The 25,043-nt window shown below is 44.7% G+C and overlaps 1 protein-coding gene across 1 annotated transcript; it reads left to right on the top strand.

Moving 5' to 3' along the window:
• Positions 1-105: 105 nt before the first annotated feature.
• Positions 106-19,567, top strand: LOC123624660 (NACHT, LRR and PYD domains-containing protein 7-like). The gene is made up of 9 exons (XM_045532708.1): positions 106-392; positions 5,660-5,737; positions 5,901-7,488; positions 9,196-9,396; positions 12,049-12,219; positions 14,796-14,966; positions 15,301-15,471; positions 17,698-17,865; positions 19,439-19,567. The coding sequence occupies exons 1-9, from the start codon at positions 116-118 to the stop codon at positions 19,518-19,520; spliced, it is 2,907 nt and encodes a 968-aa protein (XP_045388664.1). The 5' UTR covers positions 106-115; the 3' UTR covers positions 19,521-19,567.
• Positions 19,568-25,043: the final 5,476 nt, after the last annotated feature.

Below are 25,043 nucleotides of genomic sequence, written 5' to 3'. Positions count from 1 at the left end.
CAGTGAGAACAGGCCTGTTCTTGGCACATAAACTGTTTCATTTAAGGATGCTGGTTCATGAATTTCTTCCCCCCCACCCCAATTCCTCTGTCTTAAGGTCTCATACTTGGGCGCTATGGCATCTCTGCAGCCAGAGTTTAGCCTGGAAACCCTACTGGATCAGCTGAACGAGGATGAATTAAGGAGGTTCAAATCTCTATTAAAGGATCTTCCCCTACAAGGTAAGCTAAGGAATACCCCATGGTCCAAGGTAGAAGAGGCCGACGGCAAGAAACTGGCAGAAATTCTGATCGACAAATCCCCAAAATATTGGATAAGGAGTGTGACCGTGAACATCTTGGAGAAGATGAATCTCACAGAATTGTCTAAGAAGGCGAAAGCTCAAATCCCGGGTAAGTAGAACCCGTATATCAGTCATTCGTAGCAAAGAATGAGTACCCAGGGTTTTAGGAACATCAGGAATATTATTGAAACTCCTAATATTCTGCATGCTCTGAATACCTTCTAGATGTCTATATGGGTGGGTGGGGAGAACCAGCCTCATTTGTGGACTCTGCATGTTTCTGTTTCTCCCCTTCTGTCTACCCTGATCTCTGCCACCCCGTGTCCTTTTGTTGGCTAATGCCTATGATAGCAGTGTACAGATATTCATGATTTTAGTTTATTCATTACCTCCTTTTTTTTGATATTTTCAGCATTCTTATACAAATTTTTTGTTCTGGGATAACTTTAGGCTAGTAGAAAAGTTGCAAAGACAATTCAAAGATTTCTCGTGTGCACTTCACCCAGCATCCCTTAAGGTTCACATCTTACATTTGACAAAACTAAGAAATAGACGCTGATACGACCCTTCACTGCAGACTACTTGGATTTGTTTCCACTAACATCCTGTTTGTGCCCAGATCCAATCCAGAATCCCACAGTGCATTTACTAGTGGGGTCTTCTTAGTCTCCCATGTAAATATTCTCATTTGTTCTCTTTTTTCCATGAATTGTATGTTTAATGCCCTTGAGAAATCTTAGAGTTCCAGACTGCTACCAGCTAAATCAGCATTCCTTTCCCATTTCCTTTCCCTTGTAGAAAAAACTCACCCAATTCTATCACACTAAAAGAAAACTATTCAACACCACATTTCCTCCTAGGCAGGAGTCAGCAACTTTTTTCTGTAAAGGTTCTGATCATAAACGCTAGGCCTTGCAGACCCTTGGGTCTCTTTACAATGACATGGTTCATCTGTTGGTTGTATTATGAAAGCAGCCTTTGATGATAATAAGCAAACGGGCGTGACCTTGTTCCAATACAGCTTTATTTACAAAAACAAGAGGCAGACCAAACTTGGGCCATAGTTTGCCCATCCCTGTGCTGTGGCACTGGATTTCAAACTGATTTGCATGTGAAATCAGAATCTCAAAGATACTGCTGTGCCAGGGTCCTATCTAGAGATTCTGACTCATTGGTTGGGTGGGATGGCTGGAAATTGGCATTTTTAAAAGCTTCCCATATGATTTTTTTTTTTTTTTTGAGTCAGTCTCACTCTGCCTGGGTGAGTGCCATGGCGTCAACCTGGCTCAGTCACCTCCAACTCCTGGGCTCAAATGAGCCTCCTGCCTCAGCCTTCCGAGTAGCTGGGACTACAGGCATATGCTAACACGCCTGGCTAGTGTGTTAATTTTAGTAGGGATGGAGTCTCACTCTTGCTCAGGCTGGTCTCGAACTCCTGAGCTCAAGCGATCCTCCCACCTCGGCCTCCTAGAGTGCTAGGATTATAGGCATGAGCCATGGCTCTGGTTTGCCCATATAATTCTGATATGGAGGTAAAACTCAGAATCATGGCTCTATCCAAATGGTTTACTTTATGGCTCTACCTGTCATCACTCCTAAACTTGGTGCTATTGGATGACTTCTAATAATTCACTACCTATTCGTTGGTAGCTTCTCAAGGACGACCTAATCTTCATGAAAATGAAAGGTCTAAAGCTGACATTTGTCATTCTGTAGGGTTGAGGGGGTACCATAGAGTCACTATTTAGTGCCTGTTGGCCCTTTTTCATCTTTTAACATCTTGTTTCTGGTTTCTGTGTCAGTTATGTTATTGTCATTCTCTTCTATAGAATTATTTTTAATTCATCAGGGACTTAATGTTCTCTTGCCTGCTTCTCAAAATCTGGTAGGTCCCAGGGATCTAACAGACTCTCTTCACATTCTACTTGTCCTGCTTCATCTCTCTTGTTAAATTTGAAACTATACTGATGCCTCCCTGGGATGTCTTGCAGCCGGCCTTAAATTTCAGAATCTTACAGCTGCCTTTTGTTTATCTTCTTAGTCCCATGGTAAGTTCAACTCTTCCCCATCAGAAACTGATCATGGGCCGGGTGCGGTGGCTCACGCCTGTCATCCTAACACTCTGGGAGGCCGAGGTGGGAGGATCGTTTCAGCTCAGGAGTTCAAGATCAGCCTGAGCAAGAGCAAGACCCGTCTCTACTAAAAATAGAAAAAATTAGCTGGGCATGGTAGCACATGCCTGCAGTCCCAGCTACTCGGGAGGCTGAGGCAGGAGGATCCCTTGAGCCCAGGAGTTTGAGGTTGTAGTGAGTTAGGTTGATGCCACTGCACTCTAGCCCAGGCAACAGAGCAAGACTCTGTCTCAAGGGAAAAAAAAATGAAAACAAAAAGCTAATCATGAAATATGTCCCTTTCCCCTATATGTTAACCCCTCCTGTATTTTTGTCTCTAGTTCATGATAATATTACCTATTAAATGTGAGAGATAACCCAAGAGGCTTCTTTCTCCTTAGGTACAAGTGTATGTGTGCTCTGAACTGTGTATGAATTCCTTCATAATTCCCTCCAGCGTAATGCACCAAGTGACCCTGAAATAGCGGCTCACCATGCTTGCTTTGAGAACTTCAGGGCACTATTACTATTGTGCTAGCTCAGTAGGGGCTTAACTGTTGCGATCCTATGCTAGGGTCTGAATGTGTCCCCCGAGGTACAGCCTTTAGAGGGTAATTAAGCCATGAGGGTGGAGCCCTCATGAATGTGTTTGGCTACCTTATAAGAGGTGGAAGGGAGCACCCTCCCACCCCTCTGCCACATGAGGATGCAGCAAGAGGCACCATCTTGGAAGCAGAGTGAGGCCCCCCACAGACACCAAATCTGCTGGTGCCTTGATCTTAGACTTTCCAGCTTACGGAACAGTGAGAAAACTTCTGATCAACTACCCAGTCTCAGGTATCCTGTTATAGCAGCAGGAACAGACTAAGACCCCAAAGTTGAACTGTGAACCCTCTTAGATGTCTTCCTGGTGTATATTTCAGGAATACTGCTCTAATAAGCCCAACTGTTCTTATTTTCAGAGTACACATGGCTTTCCAAAACACTTGACACATGTCTGGAAGAAGAAGAAGAAGAAGAAGAAGAAGAAGAAGAAGAAGAAGAAGAAGAAGAAGAAGAAGAATCAGAAAAGAGAGAAATGGGTTTGTATGAACATCACCAGGTGCTGGAGTGTGATATAAGTGACAGGAGACCTCTGAGTCCCTTAGCCCCTGAAGTCACAGCATTCTCTCTATGCCACTTTCTTCCACTGTGTATGGTATTCGCTGTATATCATGGAGAATGTGTTCTGTTTTGTGTTGGAATTGGAGATCCATAGACAAGACTGACCCCATTATTTCCAAGAATAAAGTCCTGATCACTATGAGTGGGAATGACTGATTTGAGCTGACCCTGTGGACAGTCTGGGTCTAAAGTAGGGTTTTCTTGCTTGAGCACTACTAACATTTTGGGCTGGCCTCTGCCCACTAGCTGCTAGGAAGACCTCCCCTGGTTGTGAGCCTTGGAAACGTCTCCAGACATTGTTAAATGTACCCTGGAGGGAAAATCGCCCATGGTTGAGAACTACTTGTTTGGACAGTTTGTTAAAAATCAGTCTGGTGGTAGTTTAATTATGTGACTTGTCATCAAATGGTTGTACCCTTATCGTATAGCGGGACAGGCTGGGCCGTGGTGGCATGAGCCTGTAGTCCCAGCTACTCTGGGAGGCTGAGATGGGAAGGTCACTTGAGTCCAGGAGTTCTAGGCTGTAGTGTGCTATGATGGTGCCTGTGAATAGCCACTGCACTCCAGCCTGGGCAACAGAGCAGAATCTTGTTCCTTAAAAACCAAAAACCAAAAACAACTTTGAAAATAATATGGTAGAACAAACGTGGCCGAGAAAACCATGGCCCATGAGTGAAACACAGACCACTGCCTGTTCTTGTAAATTCTTATTGGAACACAGCCATACTCATTTGTCTGCGCATTGTCTGTGACTGCTTTCAGTCTGTGATGACAGTTTAGTAATAGAGACCCTGTGGCCCACAAAGCCAAAGATATTTACTATATGGCTTTCTACAAATTTTATTTTTGCCTCTGATTATGATGAAGAAATGTTTCCCACTACAATGATGCTTATATTCTCTCCCAGTAGCAGACATAAACAAAAACTTATAAAGGAAAGTGAATTCATTTTTGTTTATTAGATGGGGTCTTGCTAAGTTGCCCAGGCTGGTCTCGAATTTCTGGCATCAAGGACTTCTGCCTTGGCCCCCTGAGTAGCTGGGGTTATGGGTGTGAGTCATCATACCCAGATCAGAATGCATAAATTCTGATTGGGTTGCAGAAGCATGTTAAGGCAGGAAGACTAGAGGCATGGAGTCTGCTGTGTTCCCTGGCTCATGCTGCCATGACAAAATACCACTGGTACGATAGCCTGGAGGTGCTGTTATTGTTAGTCTCTTCTGAGGCCTCACTCCTTGGCCTCCAGACGCCTGCCTTCTTGCTGTGTCCTTGTAAGGATGTTGGTTCTGTTCTTCCCTCCCTTACAACCTCACTTAATCTTAATTCCTTAAAGCCCTAACTCCAATCACATATAGTCACACTGGGGGTTATGGCTTCAACGGGAATTTTTAAAGGATACAATTCAGTTCATAGTATCTGATTTAGAGGTTGTCTGCCTTTTCTCTCTAGATCAGTTGTCCTCAACCTTTTTGGCACCAGACACTGGTTTCATGGAAGACAGTGTCTCCGCAGATGGGGGTAGGCGGAGCTCAGGCGGTGATGGGAAATGGCTGTGAATACGGATGAAGCTTTGCTTGTTCACCTGCTACTCACCTCCCGTTCTGCGGCCCTGTTCCTAACAGGCTGCAGATCGATACTGGCCCATGGGCCTGGGGGCTGGGGACTGAAGCTCTAGATAACTAGCATATTCTATGTCTTGATACGTAATAGAAGCTTGAGGCCAGGCACGGTGGCTCAGGCCTATAATCCTAGCACTGTGGGAGGCTGAGGTGGGAGGATGGCTTGAGCTCACGAGTTCGAGACCAGCCTGAGCAAGAATGAGACCTGATTTCTACTAAAAACAGAAAGAAATTAGCTGGACAACTAAAAATAGAAAAATTAGCTGGGCATGGTGGTGCACGCTTGTAGTCCCAGCTACTTGGGAGGCTGAGGCAGGAGGATTGCTTGAAGCCAGGACTTTAAATCCAGCCTGGGCAACACAGCAAGACCTCATCTCTAACAAAACAATATTTGAAACTTTCTTTATCTACAACAATATCTGATGTAGGAAGTACAAATAACCCTGTGTGTCGTCAGGCTTATGTCTGTGTGTATTTTACAGAGGATGCCCCGGAGCAAGGAATAGAAGATGGCTTAAAGCTGGGAGACACAGAGGAAGACTTGGATGTAGAAAAGCCAGGTGGGTAAATAATATCTTAGAGTCATAAGTTTGGTGTTTGAAAGCCTGCAAGGCAAATCACATCTCTGTAGTTTTCCTTATTTCTGGTACTTTACAAAGTATTTTTCAGATGAGTACCATAGAATCATTGGCATCTCAACTCTCCCATTGCATATCACTGCAGGTAAAAAAGGGGGACATAGAAATGCGTTGGAGAAACCTCCTTTGGTCTGGAACAATAAATTTTGGCGGGGAGACAGTGACCATTTCCTTGATGATGTCACTCAGAGAAGCCAGAAGTTCGTACCATTCTTGCATTCCAAGACCCGCACACAGCCAATACCACACACGGTGGTGCTCCAGGGCCCCGCAGGTGTCGGGAAAACTACACTGGCCAGGAAATTGATGCTGGACTGGACAGAAGACAACCTCAATCAGATGTACAGATACGCCTTCTACTTCAGCTGCAAGGAGCTCAACCACATGGGCACATGCAGCTTTGCAGAGCTGATCTCCAAGGACTGGCCCGAAGGGCAGGACGATGTCCCTGAGGTCCTTGCCCAAGCACAGAAGATCCTGTTCGTCATCGATGGTTTTGAAGAGCTGAAAGTCCCCGAGGGGGCCCTGATCCAAGATATCTGTGGCGACTGGGAGGAGCAGAAGCCAGTGCCCATCCTCCTGGGCAGCTTGCTGAAGAGGAAGATGTCACCCAAGGCCACGTTACTGGTCACCACGCGGCCCGAGGCCCTGAGGGATCTCCGGCTCCTGGTGGAACAGCCCCTCTTCCTAGAGATCGAGGGCTTCCTGGAGCAGGACAGGAAAGCCTACTTCTTGAAACACTTTGAAGATGAGGAGGAAGCCCTGCGAGCTTTCGACTTGATGAGGAGCAACGAGGCCTTGTTCCGCATGGGCGCGGCGCCCGCGGTGTGCCGGATCGTCTGCACCTGTCTGAAGCTTCAGATGGAGAAGGGGCAGGACCCGGCCCCCACCTGCCTGACCACCACGTCGCTGTTCCTGCATTTCCTCTGTGGCCAGTTCATGCCGGCGCCCGGTGACTGCCCCAACCACAACCTGCGAGGCCCACTGAGGACTCTGTGCTTCCTGGCTGTCCAGGGCACGTGGACACAGATGTGTGTGTTTGACGAGGAAGACCTCAGGAGCCTCGGGGTGCAGGAGGCCGACCTGTCTCCTTTCCTGGACAAGGGCATCCTGCAGAAGGACAGGGACTGCGAAGGCTGCTACTCCTTCCTCCACCTCAGCCTCCAGCAGTTCCTGGCTGCCACGTTCTACATCCTGGAGACGGAGGAGGAGGATGCCCGGGAGAGCCACACGCGGGACATCGGGGACGTGCAGAAGCTGTTCTCCAAGGAGGAGAGACTGAAGAACCCCAGCCTGACCCAAGTGGGCTACTTCTTATTCGGCCTCTCGAATGAGAAGAGAGCCCAGGAGTTGGAGATGACTTTTGGCTGCCGAGTGTCACTGAAGATCAAACCGGAATTACTGAAACACAAAGCAAACCTCAATGAGAATAAACCCCTCTCGGAGACGGACACGAAGGAGTTTCTGTACTGCCTCTACGAGTCTCAAGATGAGGGGCTGGTGAAGGACGCCATGGCCCACTTCAAGGAAGTTTCTGTTCACGTGACAGATACATTTGAGATGATGTACTCTTTCTTCTGCCTCAAGCATTGTCAAAACGTACAGAGAATCTCGCTGCAGGTAGCAAAGGGGATATTCCTAGAGAATGATCATTCGTTGGAACCACATGCTCAGCTTAAGAGGTAAGAACTCCGTTTACTCTCCTAGGTCCCATCGTCACCCTGTGCCCGTGCTTTGCTAGGGAGAGGCCAGTCTCCTGTGTCCCTGCAGCTTAGGGTTGGAATTTCCTGCTCACTGGAGTTTTTTAAAAGCGTTAAAAAGTGAAAAACCTTTTTAAATTAAAAAGGTAAAACAAGCTCCAAAGACTCCATTCCTACTTACAACATCGTGTCTACTATATCTTGAATGTTCTTGCTGTGTCCTTGTAAGGATGTTGGTTCTGTTCTTCCCTCCCTTACAACCTCACTTAATCTTAATTCCTTAAAGCCCTAAAAAAAGACAACATTTTGCTGTAGAGTGCAGCGTTGGGAATCACAGCTCACTGCAGCCTTGAACTCCTGGGCTCAAGTGATCCTCCTGCCCCAGCCTCTCAAGCAGCTGGGACTATAGGCACACGCCATCACGGCTGGCTAATTTTTCAACTTTTTGTAGGAATGGGGTTCTCACTGTATTGCCCAGGGTGGTCTCGAACTCCCGGCCTCAAGTGACCCTCCTGTCTTGGCCTCCCAAGCACTGGGATTATGGGTGTGAGCCACCACTCCCGGCCAGACCTTGTTTTAGTGTTAAAGTTTTCGTGTGGGGATGGGCCTGAATATGCCTAGAGAGTTCTATTATTTCAGGTATTTTTTCTCCCTACCCAGACTTGTTACGTTTTTTTCCATATGTACTCTTCTTTCTTTTCTCAGAACTTAAAAGCTTAATTTTGTGTTACTGATTTATTTTGAGACAGTCTTGTTCTGTCCCCTGGGCTAGAGTGCAGTGGTGTAATCATAGCTCACTGCAACCTCCAACTTCTAGGCTCAAACAGTTCTCCTGCCTCAGGCTCTTGAGTAGCTGGGACTACAGGTGCATGCCATGATGCCTGGCTAATTTTTCTATTTTTTGTAGAGACAGAGTCTTGCTATTGCTTAGGCTAGTCTGGAACTCCTGGCCTCAAGTGATCTTCCTGCCTCAGCCTCCCAGAGTGCTAGGATTACAGGCATGAGCCACTGCAAACTAGCCTATGTTTTATTTTTAATCGACTGAAATTGTATGCATTTACGGGGTATAATGTGACATCTTGATATATTTATGTTTTGGAATAATCAAGCTAATTAACAAATCCATCACCTCACATTTCTTTTGTGGTAAAAATACTTAATATCTATTCTTGGCAATTTTATGATATACAATCCATTACCATAGTTACCATTCTGTGCAGTAGATCACTAAGACTCATACCATTTTATCAAAGAATGATTGAAGTGAAAAACTGTACACATTTAAGGTATACAACTGGATAAGTATGGAGGTAAGTATATCTTGCAAAACTATAACTGCCCTCTCTGCCATAAACCTATCCACCACCTCCAAATGTTTTCTCCTGCCCTCTCATGTCTTCTCACAAAAATAGATCTGTCTCAGCAAGTTTGAGTATGGGAGAGTGTTAACGACAGGCACTGTACTTAATGAGTCTACTTTGACATCCTTTTAAACCAGTGTATGTTGAAGGGTTGAAACTTTCCCCAAACCAACATGCCTTAAAAGGATTAAGTCATTGAAAACATAGTGTTATTCACTTAGATTTGTGATAAATGTCAAACTCTACAGTTATTGGGCAGGGTTTTGGTTGCACAAGATGAATTAGTCCTAGAGATCTGCTGTATACAATATGTATACAGTAAGTGCTCTTGTCTGTTCCTTCCTAGTTGTGCTGAGCATGACCGTCACTCTCTTCAGCTCTGGAGGGATTTCTGCTCTGTGGTCAGCTCAGATTCCTGTCTGAGCTATCTGGATATGAGTGAAAGTTTCCTGAGTGACTCTTCTGTGAGGATTCTCTGTGACCATATAACCCGTTTCTCCTGTCATCTGCAGGATGTGGTGTAAGTAGAAGCTCATCTTTCAAGGGGGATCCTGAGGCGTGGCCGGGCTTCTCGCATTTTTTAAAATGAGAGCAATATTTGAATTCCTGACCAGGCTGCCACTAGGTGCTCGGAATATAAAGAAAGGAAATGGTTCCTATCTTAAAACTGTTCCAGTGGGAGAGTCATATTACATCAAGTAATTTTCAGGAAATTTTGCCAAGAGTTTGGAAGTTTGCAAACCTCTGCTGGGGGCATATTTGAATCTCAGCCTATAGGAAATGCAGGCATGTGTCAGGGGGATACCTGGATGGAAAGTAGAGAAATATTCCAGAGAGCGCTTTTTCAAGTTGGCGAGTAAAAGCATGTTGGTAAAGCGATGGTGAATTCATAGCCACTGTCATGGCAATGGCATTGAGAGATGGGTCTGAATAAGGTAGGTCAAAGCAGATGCAAGCCAAGATGTGGACCACCTAGGCAGGTGACTATGATGGTATCCTTTATTAATGTTTTTCATTTATTTTACTTTAAATCTTGAATTAATCAACACTGTGGTACTATGTGATAGGATACATGTATACCTGTGGAAAGATTAAATCAAGCTAATATATCCAATTGCCTGACATACTTATTTCTTTGCAATGAACATATAAAATATACTCTTAGCCATTTTGAAATATACAACACATTATAACCATGGTCACCATGCCCTACAACAGGTTACTAGAATTTATTCCTCCTGCGTAAATGAAACGTTGTATACTTTGACCAACATCTCCACTTTCCCCATCCAAACCTCCCCTCTGCCTCTGGTAACCACCATTCTGTTCTCTAATATCAAACTCAAAGTAGAGAGTACAGTGGTGGTTATCAGAGGCTGAGAGTAACAAGGAGATGTTGACCAAAGGGTACAGAGTTTCACTTGGACAGGAGTAAGTTCTTTTTTCTTTTTCTTTTTTCTTTTTTTTTTGAGACAGAGTCTCACTTTGTTGCCTGGGCTAGAGTGAGTGGCGTGGCGTCAGCCTAGCTCACAGCAACCTCAAACTCCTGGTCTTAAGCAATCCTTCTGCCTCAGCCTCCCGAGTAGCTGGGACTACAGGCATGCGCCACCATGCCCAGCTAATTTTTCTATATATATTTTTAGTTGGCCAGATAATTTCTTTCTATTTTTAGTCAAGATGGGGGTCTCGCTCTTGCTGAGGCTGGTCTCGAACTCCTGACCTCGAGCGATCCATCTGCCTCGGCCTCCCAGAGTGCTAGGATTACAGGCATGAGCCACCGCGCCTGGCCTGTTCAAACTCTTAAACTGTGGTTTGTTGTAACAGATGGGAACTCAGAACAGTGCCTGTACCTATTCAGTACTGACCAAACGTTTTAATCTGAGTACGGCAACTATAGGTCTGCACAAGGAGGGATAGTGGCATGGAAGGGAGACCTGGCATTCAAAGTGACCATCACTTGGCCTGGGGTGATGAGAAGGTCAGAGGTACGTGGTGTTGGTGTAATAATTATCCGTTGCTGTATAGTGCATCACCCCAAACATTGCAGCGTCAAACGGTATACACTCAATATCTCAGTTTCTATAGGTCAGGAATCTGGATGTAGCTTAGTTGAGGCCTGTGCTCCCAGAACTCTCACCAGATTGCAAAAAAGATGCAGGCTGGACTGTGGTCTCATCTGAAAGCTCGACTAAGCAAGGTTCTGCCTCCAAGCTCACGTGGCTGTTGGATAGAATCCTTGCTGGCTGTCAAGCCAAGGGTGGTCCCCAGCTCTTCCATGAGGCACCCCCCCATGGGAAGCTCAGAACACAATATCTTCTTCTAAGCCGGATTGGGGTGGGGGTGGGTGGGGACTCCAGCAAGATGGTGCCACCATGTTATGCAATGTGACCACCTGATCATGTACATCCCATCTCCTTTGCCCTGTTCTATTTGGTTAGAAGAAAGTCATGGGTCCCATTCACATCCAGGGAGAGGGATCACACAATGTGAACCCCAGCAGATGGGGATTGCTGGGGGACCATCTTAAGAGTCTTTCTTAAGAGTGTAGGAAGGCCCAGGCAGGGGCTGAAGGAAACTGGAAATTGTAATAAAGACATGAGATTTAAAATCTGAACCAGACAATTCTTAGTTTGCCCAATAAAGCCTTGCAGAGTCTTCTTGGACTCCATAAATTGGGCTGTGAAATGCTCAAGGAGACATAGACAGACTAAACACGACTTAGCCACGTTACTGTTTTGTTCCTCCTTACAGACTCCGTAGAGCTAATTACCTACACAAGCTGGAAACGTCGTCTTTGTGGTTTTCCTACCATCGGTGCAGATAAAGGAGGCGTTTCTTGTCAACCTGTCTCAGTAGCAGTGGGATTCTAAACCTTACTGTGGGACGTGTCCTTATGAGATGTCCTCATGTGTTCATGAATGTGCTTGTTCGCAAAACGTAGGGAAGACGACGTATTGCCTTTCCCCCTCAACAAGCCATAGAAGGAACGGCACTTGTTTGAAATGACACACAGCTTGGTACTACTGCCCTTCGGTAAAAGGTTGAGACAACAATGGAAGGGAGAATTTATAATGGTCTCTAGATCTGAAACATAACTCAGCTTTTTGTTTACATATACCTCTAAACGACAGGATTAAACACTGAAGATGGAATCCCTCCTGTTTCTTCCTAGGATTAGAAACGTCACCCCTGACAGCGCTTACCGGGATTTCTGTCTGGCTTTCATTGGTAAGAAGTCCTTGACTCGCCTGACCCTGGAAGGCCCTGTCCAGGGAGATGAGATGACACTGACGATGCTGTGTGAGATCCTCAGAAACAAGCAGTGCAAGCTGAAGCATCTGAGGTAGGTCTCGGTCACTGCTGTCTCCAGTGCGTGAAGGGAGCCACGTGGTGCTGAGTGGACTAGGACAAAGGTAGCTGCCCTGCCTGGATGCTGTGCTAACCAGGGAATGCGTTTCTCAAATAGACCTGAATGGAGTGTCACTCTCCTCTTTTCCCCTGCCAGCTTGTCTCCTGCGTTGCATAACTAGCCCTGGATGCAAAGAAAAACACCCAGAATCTTGTGCCACCTTCTAGCTTAGGGCACATGATCTTCTAGGCTGCATGTTACCTGCCTGGTGTGATTTAGAGCAGTGATTGCCCTTAATTGACCACCCAGTGATGCTGTGGGAAAATCTAGTGTTCCGGCTCTTGGTAGCTCACTGGTTAAGAGATCCCTTCCTCCTTGAGTGGCTCTCTGAGTGAGTACTGAGTGTCACCACCACAGTGGTCATTTGGCTGTCTTTTTTCCTCTCAGTTGAGTAGCATCCCAGGTACTGACTAGCGGCACAGATTTTTGGAATTAGAAATGAGTTCAAATCCTTGCTCTGACATTTAAGACCTAGGTGATCTTGAGATGTTTTCTCATCCATAAGATGGGATTTTCAGAATCAAATGAGCTGGTGGTAGCTTGCACCTCTAGTCCCAGCTACTCCTCGTGGAAGCTCAGAGCTATGTGGGAGGCTGAGACAGGAGGATCGCTTGAGCCCAGGAGTATAAGTCTAGCCTGGGCAACAAAGTGAGAACCCTGTCTCTTTAAAAAAAAAAGAATGAGTGAAACATGAGATGTGAACTGCTTTGTGTAGGGACAAGACCCCAATTATAGACACATCAGAAATCAATAACAGCTATCAATTAGAAAGATAATCTTCTATGTCTTTCTTTCTTTTTTTTTATTTTGAGACAGAGTCTCACTGTGTTGCCCAGGCTAGAGTGCCACGGCGTCAGCCTAGCTCACAGCAACCTCAAACTCCTGGGCTCAAGCAATCCTATTGCCTCAGCCTCCCAAGTAGCTGGGATTACAGGCGTGTGCCACCATGCCCGGCTAATTTTTTCTACATATATTTTTATATGTCCATATAATTTCTTTCTATTTTTAGTAGAGATGGGGTCTCGCTCTTGCTCAGGCTGGTCTCGAACTCCTGACCTTGAGCGATCCTCCCACTTCGGCTTCCCAGAGTACTAGGAAGACAGGCGTGAGCCATTGCGCCCAGCCTTCTATGTCTTTCAATTAGAAGAAAACCATAGCTTTAAAATCTTGGTTAGCTATTTCTCAATGGATACTTTGAGGCTCCAAAATGACAAATGGCTGATGTAGAATCTCCTATATGCTGATTTCAGGCACCTAGTATCCCACTTTGTATTCTGATTGCTGATGTCCTTATTATAGGTTAAGCTCCAAGGGAAGAAAGGGTACTAATTTTAAGAACTCCAATTTTACTTATGTGGAAAACATCCTACTAGGCACAGTATATACATGAGTTATATCCTTTGTCTGACATGAAGGTACTATCTTTCTCCAAAGTACAAATGGAAAAAACACAAATATTATAAAGGTTAAGTAACTTGCAAAGACTGGACATAGGAGGCAGAGCCATGATTTAAACAATAAGCTTTTCCTAGAGTCTGGTCTGCAGTGCATCCTTTGAGGACATTAAATGAGAGTCTGCAAGAGGGGGCGTTGTAGAGCCCAGTGCAATGGGCTAATGAGTGGCCTCGATGTTCTCCAAGACACCTAAACAATATTCATGTTTCCATCAACTGGAAGAGTTCTCAATTCTTAGCCGTAGAACACTTAACAAACCTTGGACCTGGCTACCTAAGTATCAAATTGCATCTCATTGCTTTAATCTTTATTTTCTTCAATAACTTACTCAAAATAAGAAACTCTCCCTTATATTGATGTACAGGCTAAAGCAACGCCATCCTGGGTGCTAATCCTCCATGTTGACTTCTGCTTCACCCCCTGCCTTTTCATATTGTTATTGCAAATCCTGCCCTCAGATCAAAACAATCTCACCCAGAAGTCCTCCCCTTAGGCAGATTCATGTAGCATTCTTGCCTTTTTCTGAGGGTGGACTTCAACTGTTTTATACATTCCTTCCCTGCGTTATATAAGCCATGGGTCTGGGGGGTTATGGCTCGGGGATCTCCCATCTCATCTTGCCTAAGACATGGCTTCTGTTCATAAGTCCCTATTAAGTGATTCTTCCTGAGAAACTGGATATATCAGCCTCTTTCTTTGGCTTCTTGGCTTCCTTGGGCTTTGGGGTAGGTTTGCATAGGCCTGCCCTCTATGAGACAATCACATCAACTTTTCCTATGGAATCGCCTACTTAAGTCTAAGCAAACCACGTTGGTGAAACTTCACACACAATTGTGTTACAGTCTCTTAGAGATGAGCCTAGATGTTGACCAGATGTCCTTGGTGATACCTGAGGAAGCAAAGGAGATCAAATCTCTCTGATAATTCAGGCCAGGTTGGACACCTATTGGAGTGGAGTCACATAAGCCAAGGACACACTCTTCAGGGAAGTGAAGGATGATCTGAGAGTCTCTCTGTCCTCCCGGAAGGATGACTTATTTCTGTTTCTCCTGCAGGTTGGGATTTCATTCTATTACCGCTCAGCAATGGGATGATCTCTCCTTGGCCCTCAAAATCAACCATTCGTTGACATGCCTGGACCTCTCAGCCAACGAGCTCCTGGACGAGGGTGTCAAGTTGCTGCACACGACTTTGAAAGACCCAAAGTGCTTCCTGCAGAGGCTGTCGTAAGTCTCTTCTCTTCCTGTGGAGCATCTGTTTTAGGTCTGGGGCCATAGAAGAGAAAAGGTAACAGACGTCTGACTAGCTAAGAGCCCATACGGGACGTCTCACCGACTTAAATACCTGCTTCTTATTTTTGGTCTCAGGTGGATGGCTGTTGTGTGTTGGTCGTCTCATTCCTGTTCACTCATGGCTGTGCTCACTACTAAATGACAGAGGGCAGGGAATTAACAAGAGGGGCTGTATGTAGCTGAGGTCTTTTGCATTTGAATATAGCCAAGAAGATTGGATTTTTGGAAGTGTGTTCACCACTTTACCATTTGTTTCATATTTTTGCAGGTTGGAGGACTGTCACCTTACGGAAGCCTGTTGCAAGACACTTGCTTCTGTTCTGGTGGTCAACCAGAAGCTGAGGTACCTGTGCTTGGCCAAGAACGACCTCGGGGATAGTGGAGTGAAAATTCTGTGCGAGGGCTTGAGTTACCCTGATTGCAAACTAGAGACCCTGGTGTAAGTCCCTGCTTGGCTGTGTGTGTGTGTGTGTGTGTGTGTGTGTGTGTGTGTGTGTGTGAGTGTGTGTGAGCGTGTGTGTGAGCATGCACGCACACGCATGTGAATTCAAGCAGAAAAGATGTGAAGGTTGAATAATTTCTTTCAAATGTAACTGGAAGGAACCTGGTGAGAATTAGAACAGGTAGAAACAAGGAGAGAGATGTTATTATAATATTGGCATGTCCTCAGATTTTCTTCCTACTGTGGGGATTTGAGACAGGTGATTGGTTCTCAGATCTGTTTTGTATATGTTCTTAAAATTCATGTGACACCTTACTTCCTGCAACTGGAGATAGGATAGGGTCAGTAAAATCCCTTTTTCTGTAAAAGGCCAGATTTAAAGTATTTCCTGCTCTGTGGGCTATGGGGTCTCTGGCTGCTATTGTGGTTGACTTGTAAAGGAATAAAACTTTATTAAAAAAAAGTGGCAGGCTGGATTTGACCCATGGACTGTGGTTTGACCCTTGTTCTATGGGTTCTTCGGGAACAAGCCCAGCATGAGCTACCTGTTCATAGGAGGATCATAGTTAGGACAGTACTCAAGAGATTGCACAGGGTTGGAGCCCTATTTCTGTTTAGAAATTCTGTCTAATGTTCATTTCTCTGGGTTTCTCATTCTCCTATAAACCTGCTGTCTGCTAGTTTGCACTATGGCTTTTAGGGACCCTAGAAATTCCCAGTGTCTTACTCTAGGATATGCTTTAATGTCCCAATCACTTCAGACTTGAATATCTAGCTTCTTATGGCAGATAGAAGAAAGGGAAATACATCTCTACCTAAAATATTCATTGGAACATAAAATTTTCATATATGATGTCACTAAGTAGACCTATCTTAGAGTTCATGTAGGCATCTAAACAGACAAAAGTCACATGCTTATTAAACACTGCAAATCAGGCTATATTAAATTCTACAAGCCTTATTTTTAGAGTCCTTACAACCTTATGAGATAAGTACCTTTATTGTGATTTTACTAGTTAGAGATCTGGAGCTTATCCACTTGGCTTGCCCATGGTCATGTCTGCAGTAGGTCTGAAGTCTACTCTATGATGAGTTTTCAATTCTCTTTACTTAAAAAATGTAAAGTCAATAATGTTTGGCTAAACCTCTATCATGTAGGCTGTCAACTTAATTTTAGACTTTTAGTTTCATTTCCCAAGCTCCCCAGGTTCATATATGACTTTAAGATTTCACATAACACAAAGCACGGTGTCTTCTGGTCTAGTTACCATCTCTCTGCTCTTTGGGGTCACCTTCAAGTTCCACAGTGGCTGCTGTTTTGGCTTGGTTGGGGCACAGGGTTGCTGGTGCTGGTTGCAGATCTGCCTGCTTAAGCGTGTGATGTGCCCACCCTTCCCTACGGTCAGGCCTCCTAACCTGGAGGATTTGTAGAAGTCTCAGCTTATAGGAGAATCTACAGTGCATAAATTAGAACCATAGCCACTGAGTTATCAGGAATGTTTACCTTTTTGGGTGCAGCACAATTCTGCTGGGTCAATTAAAGCCAAGACTTGAAATAAAATAAAATGATGGGTGTGTATATTACTATGTTATCATTAATTATAGTCATCTTGATCATTGCACAACATACATATGAAAACATTACACTATATCCTGTATATATGTGCAACTATCACGTATCAAAAATAAAACTTTTAAAAGATGAAGAGTCAGGGAAAGTAGAATCTCAATGATCTAAGAGTACAAAAAATAAGGGAGGCTTCAGAAACCGTCCTGGCTCTGTCTGAATCCTGTATATATGTGTAACTATCACGTATCAAAAATAAAACTTAAAAAACTTAAAAGATGAATCAGGGGAAGTAGAATCTCAGTGATCTAAGCTAAGAGTACAAAAAATAAAGGAGGCTTCAGAAACAGTCCTGGCTCTGTCTGACCCAAATCCCAAGCTCTTGATGTACAAGAGGCTACAGTCCTAGAAAAACCTGTATCTCAAAAGATGTGTTTGTTTCTCCATGGTAAAAGGTGGTTGTCAAAGGCTGGTTTAATCCTCTACCACCTAAGCGGGGTGGAAATAATGTAATCATAAGTCCATTTGCATGGCTTTTATGTCCAGCCTGCCTGGAAATGTGTGGTTCAAGGTAGAAGGCACACGATCTTGGAAGAAACAACTACTTCGCAGGGCATAAGGGATAATAGACGCATCTTCATTCAATTATCCTGTAGGTTACGGCAATGCAACATAACTAGACGCGGCTGCGAACATCTCTCAAAGCTACTCCAAGAATACTCCAGCCTGACAAACTTGGACCTGGGTCTCAATACCATAACTACTGGATTGTGGTTTCTCTGTGAGGCCTTAAAGAATCCAAATTCTAACCTAAAATGCCTGGGGTAAGTGCTTTTGCTCATCATTAAAGTGTTTGGAAATCTTTAATTTCTATATTCTAAAATATCTCAAGCTGTGGTCATAGCAGTCCTCATCTACTTTTAAGAGAAAACCCCTCCAGAAATTGAATATAGGTAACTGGGTGTTTCCAGAGGCTGAAGAGGTGGGATGTAGGTGGGATGGCCTCCAGTGAAGATTTCAGGAACACAAAGTTTTTGCTGGGATCCAGTGATCAGGAGGCTGTGGGCCTGCCCCAGCTCAGTCCCCTGGGATTCCACCCCTGGGAAACGCAGTGGCTGCATCAATGGGACAGTGAGCTCCGCCGCACTTCTCTTCCAAGTCTGTTAAATGCATCTCATGGGTGAACCTACTTTGCAATTAGAAGCCTAACGGAAAGACAGTCTGGATAATGTAATTACTTCCTTAGCTTTGCTCTAGAGATAAAAAAAAAAAAAAAAAAACAAACAACCCCCCCCCCAAAAAAAAAACCAGAATACCAGGGTGCTTTTGTTTTTACTTCTGGTTGTTCTGGAGAACTCTTTAAAATTCCTGGCCAGATGTGCTCCAGGCTGATTACTTCTGGGGAGGGGAGTTATACATAAGCTAGCATGACCTGTATCTGCCCTACGTAGAACCTTCCACTGCCTTCCACTGGCAAAGGCACCTTGCAATCTCAGAGGGGCTCTGGCAAGACAAGACGAGAAATGGAATAGAAGTAATGATAACATGTCATGCTTTACTAAGTGTGATTAACTCAACCCTCAGTAATAAGGTCTACAAAAACAATCTAATCCTATTCATTGATTCTAAGCCTTCCGATCCTCTACTTCCTTCATTTCACACCTCACATTCAAACCATCGTTAGGTCTCCCCTTCCAGTTACCTGGAATTTGACCACCTACCTTTCCACTGCTAACACTCTCATCTGAGCCTCTAACTCTCATGTGGATTGTTGCATAGTCTTTGAACTGGTCTGCAAATTTCTGCCCTTGATTTCTTGACATTTCTTTCACCCCAAGGCACCTTTTAAAGATGCAAGCCAGACCATAGCACCTTATTTCCGAAGACTCAAAAGGTCCCTGTAGCCTACAGGGTCTTATGAAATCCTGTTGTTATGAGCAAACTCTTTCAACTTTGCCACTGGTTCACTATTTTGGCTGTAAGATTCCTTCCCCCAGTTATCATAGTGGTTCACTATCTACCTTTAGTTTTTTCCCCTCCTGTAACATTTTCCTAATGAGGACTCCACTGGCTACTGTAATTCAAATCTACCCAGTCCTGCTCCAGTTGACTTAACCCCTATCCTGTTTGTTTTGTCTCAATTCCATCATCCACTGTCTCACATATAACATGTCCTGATGTCTGTTGTCACTAAAGTAAGCTCTGTGAGAAGAAAGATTTGGTGTTCTCTTTCTTTTCTTTTCTTCTTCTTTTCTTTTTCCTTCATTTCCTCATTACTAGATCCCTGGCAAGTAAGAGTGTGTCTGGTAATACTGTACTTGCTCAGTGAATGAGTGCGTTTCTGTATTCTTTCTCCACAGGCTCTGGTGCTGCTCCATCACATCTTTGTCTTGTCAGGATCTTGCATCTGCTCTCATTAGCAACCAGAAGCTGGAAACTCTGGACCTGGGCCAGAATAATTTGGGGAATAGTGGAGTAACTGTGCTCTTTGAGGCTTTAAAACAAAAGAATGGACCCTTGAAGACACTCAGGTATGGCCTTTTTGTTTCGCATTTTGAGTTACTCAGGCAGAGAATAGTTATTTTTGGGGGGTGGGTGGCTGCATACCTTATAGGAATCAACTTATAGCATCTTTCAATAGCATACTCTAGCTTAGGGGATTTTTTTTTTTTTTTTTTGAGACAGAGTCTCACTCTGTTGCCCGGGCCAGAGTGCCGTGGTATCAGCCTAGCTCACAGCAACCTCAAACTCCTGGGCTCAAGTGATCTTCCTGCCTCAGCCTCCCAAGTAGCTGGGACTACAGGCATGCGCCACCATGCCCGGCTAATTTTTCTATATATATTTTTAGAAGTCTGCATAATTTCTTTCTATTTTTAGTAGAGACGGGGTCTCGCTCTTGCTCAGGCTGGTCTCGAACTCCTGAGCTCAAACAATCTGCCCACCCCGGCCTCCCAGAGTGCTAGGATTACAGGCATGAGCCACCGTGCCCGGCCAGGCTGGTGGGGGGGGGATTTTTTTTTATTAGATACTTCTCTAAAATTCTTTTTGAATTGAATATTATCCAACATTCCCCACAACATGCAATACTGGGCATGCTGATAGCTTCAACCATCCTAGAGTACGTGCATGTATGCATGTGCATGCACATACACAGGCACGAATATACTGTCTCCAAAAGAGAATAAGTAGTTTCGGTTTTTGGTATTCCCAGCACTGCCCTGGGCCTCAGCTTTTCAGAAGCTGGTTGTACAGATATTCCCTTAATTGTGTGAAACGTCTGTGTCTCTTCAATAATTTAAGTAATCTATCTTTAGTTTCCTCTTGCTTTTGACCAAAGAATTCTAATACCGCTTCTCACTTTTCTAGCAATACATATTCTAGATGAATATGTACACTTTATACACACACACACACACACACACACACACACACAGACACACATGCACACTCACACGTGCACACACACACACACATTTAGAGATGGGGACTTGCTATATTGCCCAGGCTGGTCATAAACTCCTGGGCTCCAGTGATCCTACCGCCTCAGCCTCTCAAGTAGCTGGGATTATAGACATTCGCCGCCATGCATGGTGAATGTACACTTTCCATAAATGACCAGGCAGTACATAAAAATAGGCTCTGTCCTGGCTACTCCGCAGAGCAAAAGCAGCCATGTAAAATACATAAACAAATTGGAGTGGCTGTGTTTCAATCAAGCTTAATTTACAAAAACTAGTGGTAGGCTAAATTTGGCCTGTAGGCTGTAGTTTGCTGACCCATGTCCTAGTCCTTTACATACCATTTGATCTATTATGACTTTGTTTCTGGGTAGAATTAGGGTAGTGATTTGGTAGTGGGAGGTGTTGTGTTGATTCTGTATCACCACCAAAATTATTCAATTATTCATGAATAGATCCATACTCATATTTTCTCAAGGGATATAATCAGACTTGGAGTGGTGGCTTATGCCTATAATCCTAGCACTTTGGGAGGCCGAGGCAGGAAGACTGCTTGAGTCCAGGAGTTCCAGATCAGCATGAGGAACATAGTGAGACCCCATCTCTACAAAAAAAAAAAAATTAGCTGGTCATGGTGGTATGCACCTGTAGTCCCAGCTACTTGGGAGGCTGAGGCAGGAGGATCACTGGAGCCTGGGTGTTTGAGGTTGCAGTGAGCTCTGATGACCGTACTGTACTCTAGCCCAGGCGACAGAGTGAAGTCTTGTCCCAAAAACCAAAACAAAGTAGTAGTCAGTGTGATACTGTAGGTATTCATCTTATTCAAGTGTATTTTAGTTGTAGATATAACACACATTTAAACTGGTTTAAGGTTTTATGGGTTTGTCATGAAACTTGAGCAAGATAGCATCATACTTCTCTTGCCAGCAGGACCAAGACCTATAATGCCACCAAGAACTGTGGTGACTAATCTCTCATCACGTTTTAGATTTCTGTCCTATCTTGTTTCCTCAATCACCGCCCCCACCCCATTTCAACACACATGAGGTTGGATATCGCAGCCACATCGTATCTGAGTTTGCTATCGTTTACCTTGGAGATCACTTTAACATTTATGAAGGACAACCCCATTTCCTGAAGAAGTAATCTAATTTGACTTAGATGAGCCACACACTTCTCATGTACGCTCAGCTTATCTCTCCAGCTGGTAGCAGCTTGTCCTATTCAAGTCAGGGTCCACGACATTGCTAGGAGAGTTGACGTTTGAAAAGGTAAACCGTGGACAGACACCAGGACTAGAGCTCACCCTAGATACTAGTAACTATAGAAACCATGGAAGCTGTGGTGAGCCCGTTACAATGTTCTGTCAGATTTCAGTCTGATATCCGTATAGGTGTCATAGAAAAAAAGAGATCCCTAATTTTTGTGTCCGTATTCTTAAAAACAAAACAATACAAAACAACAACAACAACAACAACAAAACCCAGAAAACTTCCTGCTTTCAATGTCCTGAAACAGATGTTTGGATACTTTATGTTCTTATTCTCTAGGCTGAAGGCATATGATTATAATTTGAAAATCCAGAAGCTGTTGGAGGAAATAAAGGAAATCAATCCCAGACTGATGATTGAATATAACGTTGCCGAGACGACTAGACTGTCATGCTGTTGATTACCTTTCCTGAGCACCCTGGGACCTTTCTCTCTGTGACTTACACGTCTGAAGGGGAAGAACGTGAACTCTCCATGAGAATTCTTGTTTGTGAAAATCAACTGTAAATCACTAGACGGGGTGTCGACATGTAGGATTTAATTAACACTGGTGTTTCTCTGAGGTTTAGAGGGGATTCCGCACAAGTCACATACCCTTTTCATATCACGTGTTATCTCTCACAAGGATAATAAAGAGTGAAAGCATTTTTGGAGTGGCCTTTATTAACATGCCTGAGCAAACAGGGAGTAAACATCATATTTTGTATCTAGTGCCTGAACTCAACCAGGCAGTGATACTACAAAGGACCTACTTTATCTTAATTACAAGATGATTCTCAAATGCTCAAGATGACTATGGTATTTAGTTTATACTTAGCTGACATTAGGCCTTTGGGTAACAATATTTAGGGGTATGAGGTTTAGGCAAAGATCTATAATTCACATCAATGAGAAACATGGTGGAGAAATTGGGTGTGAATCGGGGAAAGTGGTCAAGTTACTAGAGTGGGGCTGAATCAATTTAGGGTTCCACTTGGGTACCAAGCTCAAGGGTAGGATGTATGTTAAGAAGAAAGTACACAATGGAGGGAAGTTGTGATTGAAAAGATCTGGGCCAGACTCTGCTGTATATTTTAAATATATTTTAAACTTTGCAGAAGTGTTTTTCCCCCCAAACAATCATTCTATCTCCTTATAAATAAGGAAACACAGGACTTTAGGGGACTCAGTGGCTTGATACGGTGCAGTCTTTCAAAGAAAAGACCAAGAATGGAAAACTGTTCAGATCGTAAAGACTGCGATGTGTCTTGTAGCTCACTTTGTACAAAATCTTAAAGATCTTATGGAATTTGGGGAAAACTGCATAGTTTAGGACCTTGTAGATCAGTGCTAATGGGAGTGATTTTGCCACCCATGGGATGTTTACCATGGTCATCATGGCGGGCGGGGGGGTGTGGCGCTCCTGGCATCTGGTGGGTAGAGGCCCAGGGTGCTGCTCAGGCTATGCTCCTGGACCTGTCTTTAGTGGTTCTCAACTAGGGGTGACTGCTCTCCACCCCAGGGGGCACTTGGAAATGTCCAAGGGTGTCATTTTTGGTGTCACAACTGTGCAGGCAACTAGTGAGCAGAGTCCAGAGATGCTGCTCAACTCCCTACATGCCAGGACAGCCCCACCAGCCATCCAGCTCCAAGTGGCAGTCGTGCCAAAGCTGAGGGACACTACCTCCTCTAGAAAATAATGACCGCCCTGGACCCTCCAGTCTGGGGGCAAAGGCAGGGTTATAAGTCCAGGGCAATTCTCCAAACTGAGCTTAGGGTAAGACACGCCTATTTTTAGAGAAATGGAATGAAGTTCTCTCAATGACAAGAGAGAAAACAGGAACAATACTCTTTCTTGGCAATGTAATGAGGATATAATAGCATCCTAAGCATTTATCAACGATCCACAATGAACACCCCACCTCACTCCCTTTTCTGTGCCCGCCCTGCTCCAGCCGCACTGGGCTTCGTGCTGTTTCCCCAAGTCCCTGACCACCCCAGGCCTCTGCACCTGCTGTGTTCTGGGGTGCTACAGCATTTCACACTGTGCCCCTTCTCAGCTGTCACCCTACTGTTAACGGATGGTCAAATCTCACACAGCTCCCATCACACTCAACTCTTCTCACCCTATTTATAAACTGCTAAGCCAATGGTTCTCACCCGGGGATGATTTTGTCCCCCAAGGGGGCATTTGGCCATGTTCACAGGTGTTTTTGATTGTCAGGCGTTGCAGTGGGGGTGGGGGGCAGGCCAGTGGTATCTCAGTGGCATCTAGTGGGTGGAGCCCACGGATGCTGCTGAACATCATACAAGGTACAGGACAGCTCCTGCCGTGGGCTGAATCGTAACCTGTCAGAATTACATGTTGGGCCGGGCGCGGTGGCTGACTCCTGTAATCCTAGCACTGTGGGAGGCCAAGGTGGGAGGATCACTCAAGGTCAGGAGTTCAAGACCAGCCTGAGCAAGAGCAAGACCCGTCTCCACTAAAGATAGAAATAAATGATCTGGACAGCTAAAAATATATATAGAAAAATAAATTAGCCGGGCATGGTGGTGCATGCCTGTAGTCCCAGCTACTCAGGAGGCTGAGGTAGAAGGATCGCTTAAGCCCAGGAGTTTGAGGTTGCTGTGAGTTAGGCTGATGCCACGGCAATCTATCCTGGGCAACAGAGAAAGACTCTGTCTCAAAAAAAAAAAAAAAATTACATGTTGAAGGGCTGGGTGCAGTGGCTCACGCCAGTCATCCAGGCACTCTGGGAGGCTGAGGCGGGAGGATCACTGGCAGGTCAGGAGTTCAAGACCAGCCTGAGCAAGACTGAGACCCCGTCTCTACTAAAAATAGAAAGAAATTATATGGACAACTAAAAATATATATATAGAAAAAATTAGCCGGGCATGGTGGCGCATGCCTGTAGTCCCAGCTACTCGGGAGGCTGAGGCAGGAGGATTGCTTGAGCCCAGGAGTTTGAGGTTGCTGTGAGCTGGGCTGACACCACGGCATTCTAGCCCAGGCAACAGAGCCAGATTCTGTCTCAAAAAAAAAAAAAAAAGAAGTGGAAGATTTTGTGCAAGCACCAAGGAAAGCCAGTGCGAGGTCACGGAAGACCGCTGCCTGCAGGCCACAAAGAGTCTTCCATAGGAACTGGTTTGGCTCGTACCTTGATTTTGGATTTCTCAGAATCCAGAGCTCTGAGAAAATAAACTTCTGTTGTTTAAACCACTCACTTATAGTATCTTGTTATTGCAACCTGAGCTACGATAGTCCCTATAATACAGGATTATCTGGCTCCAAAA

This window comes from Lemur catta, chromosome 19 (assembly GCF_020740605.2).
Source record: "Lemur catta isolate mLemCat1 chromosome 19, mLemCat1.pri, whole genome shotgun sequence".
Taxonomy (NCBI): domain Eukaryota; kingdom Metazoa; phylum Chordata; class Mammalia; order Primates; family Lemuridae; genus Lemur; species Lemur catta.
This window is presented reverse-complemented; position numbering and strand designations above follow the sequence as displayed.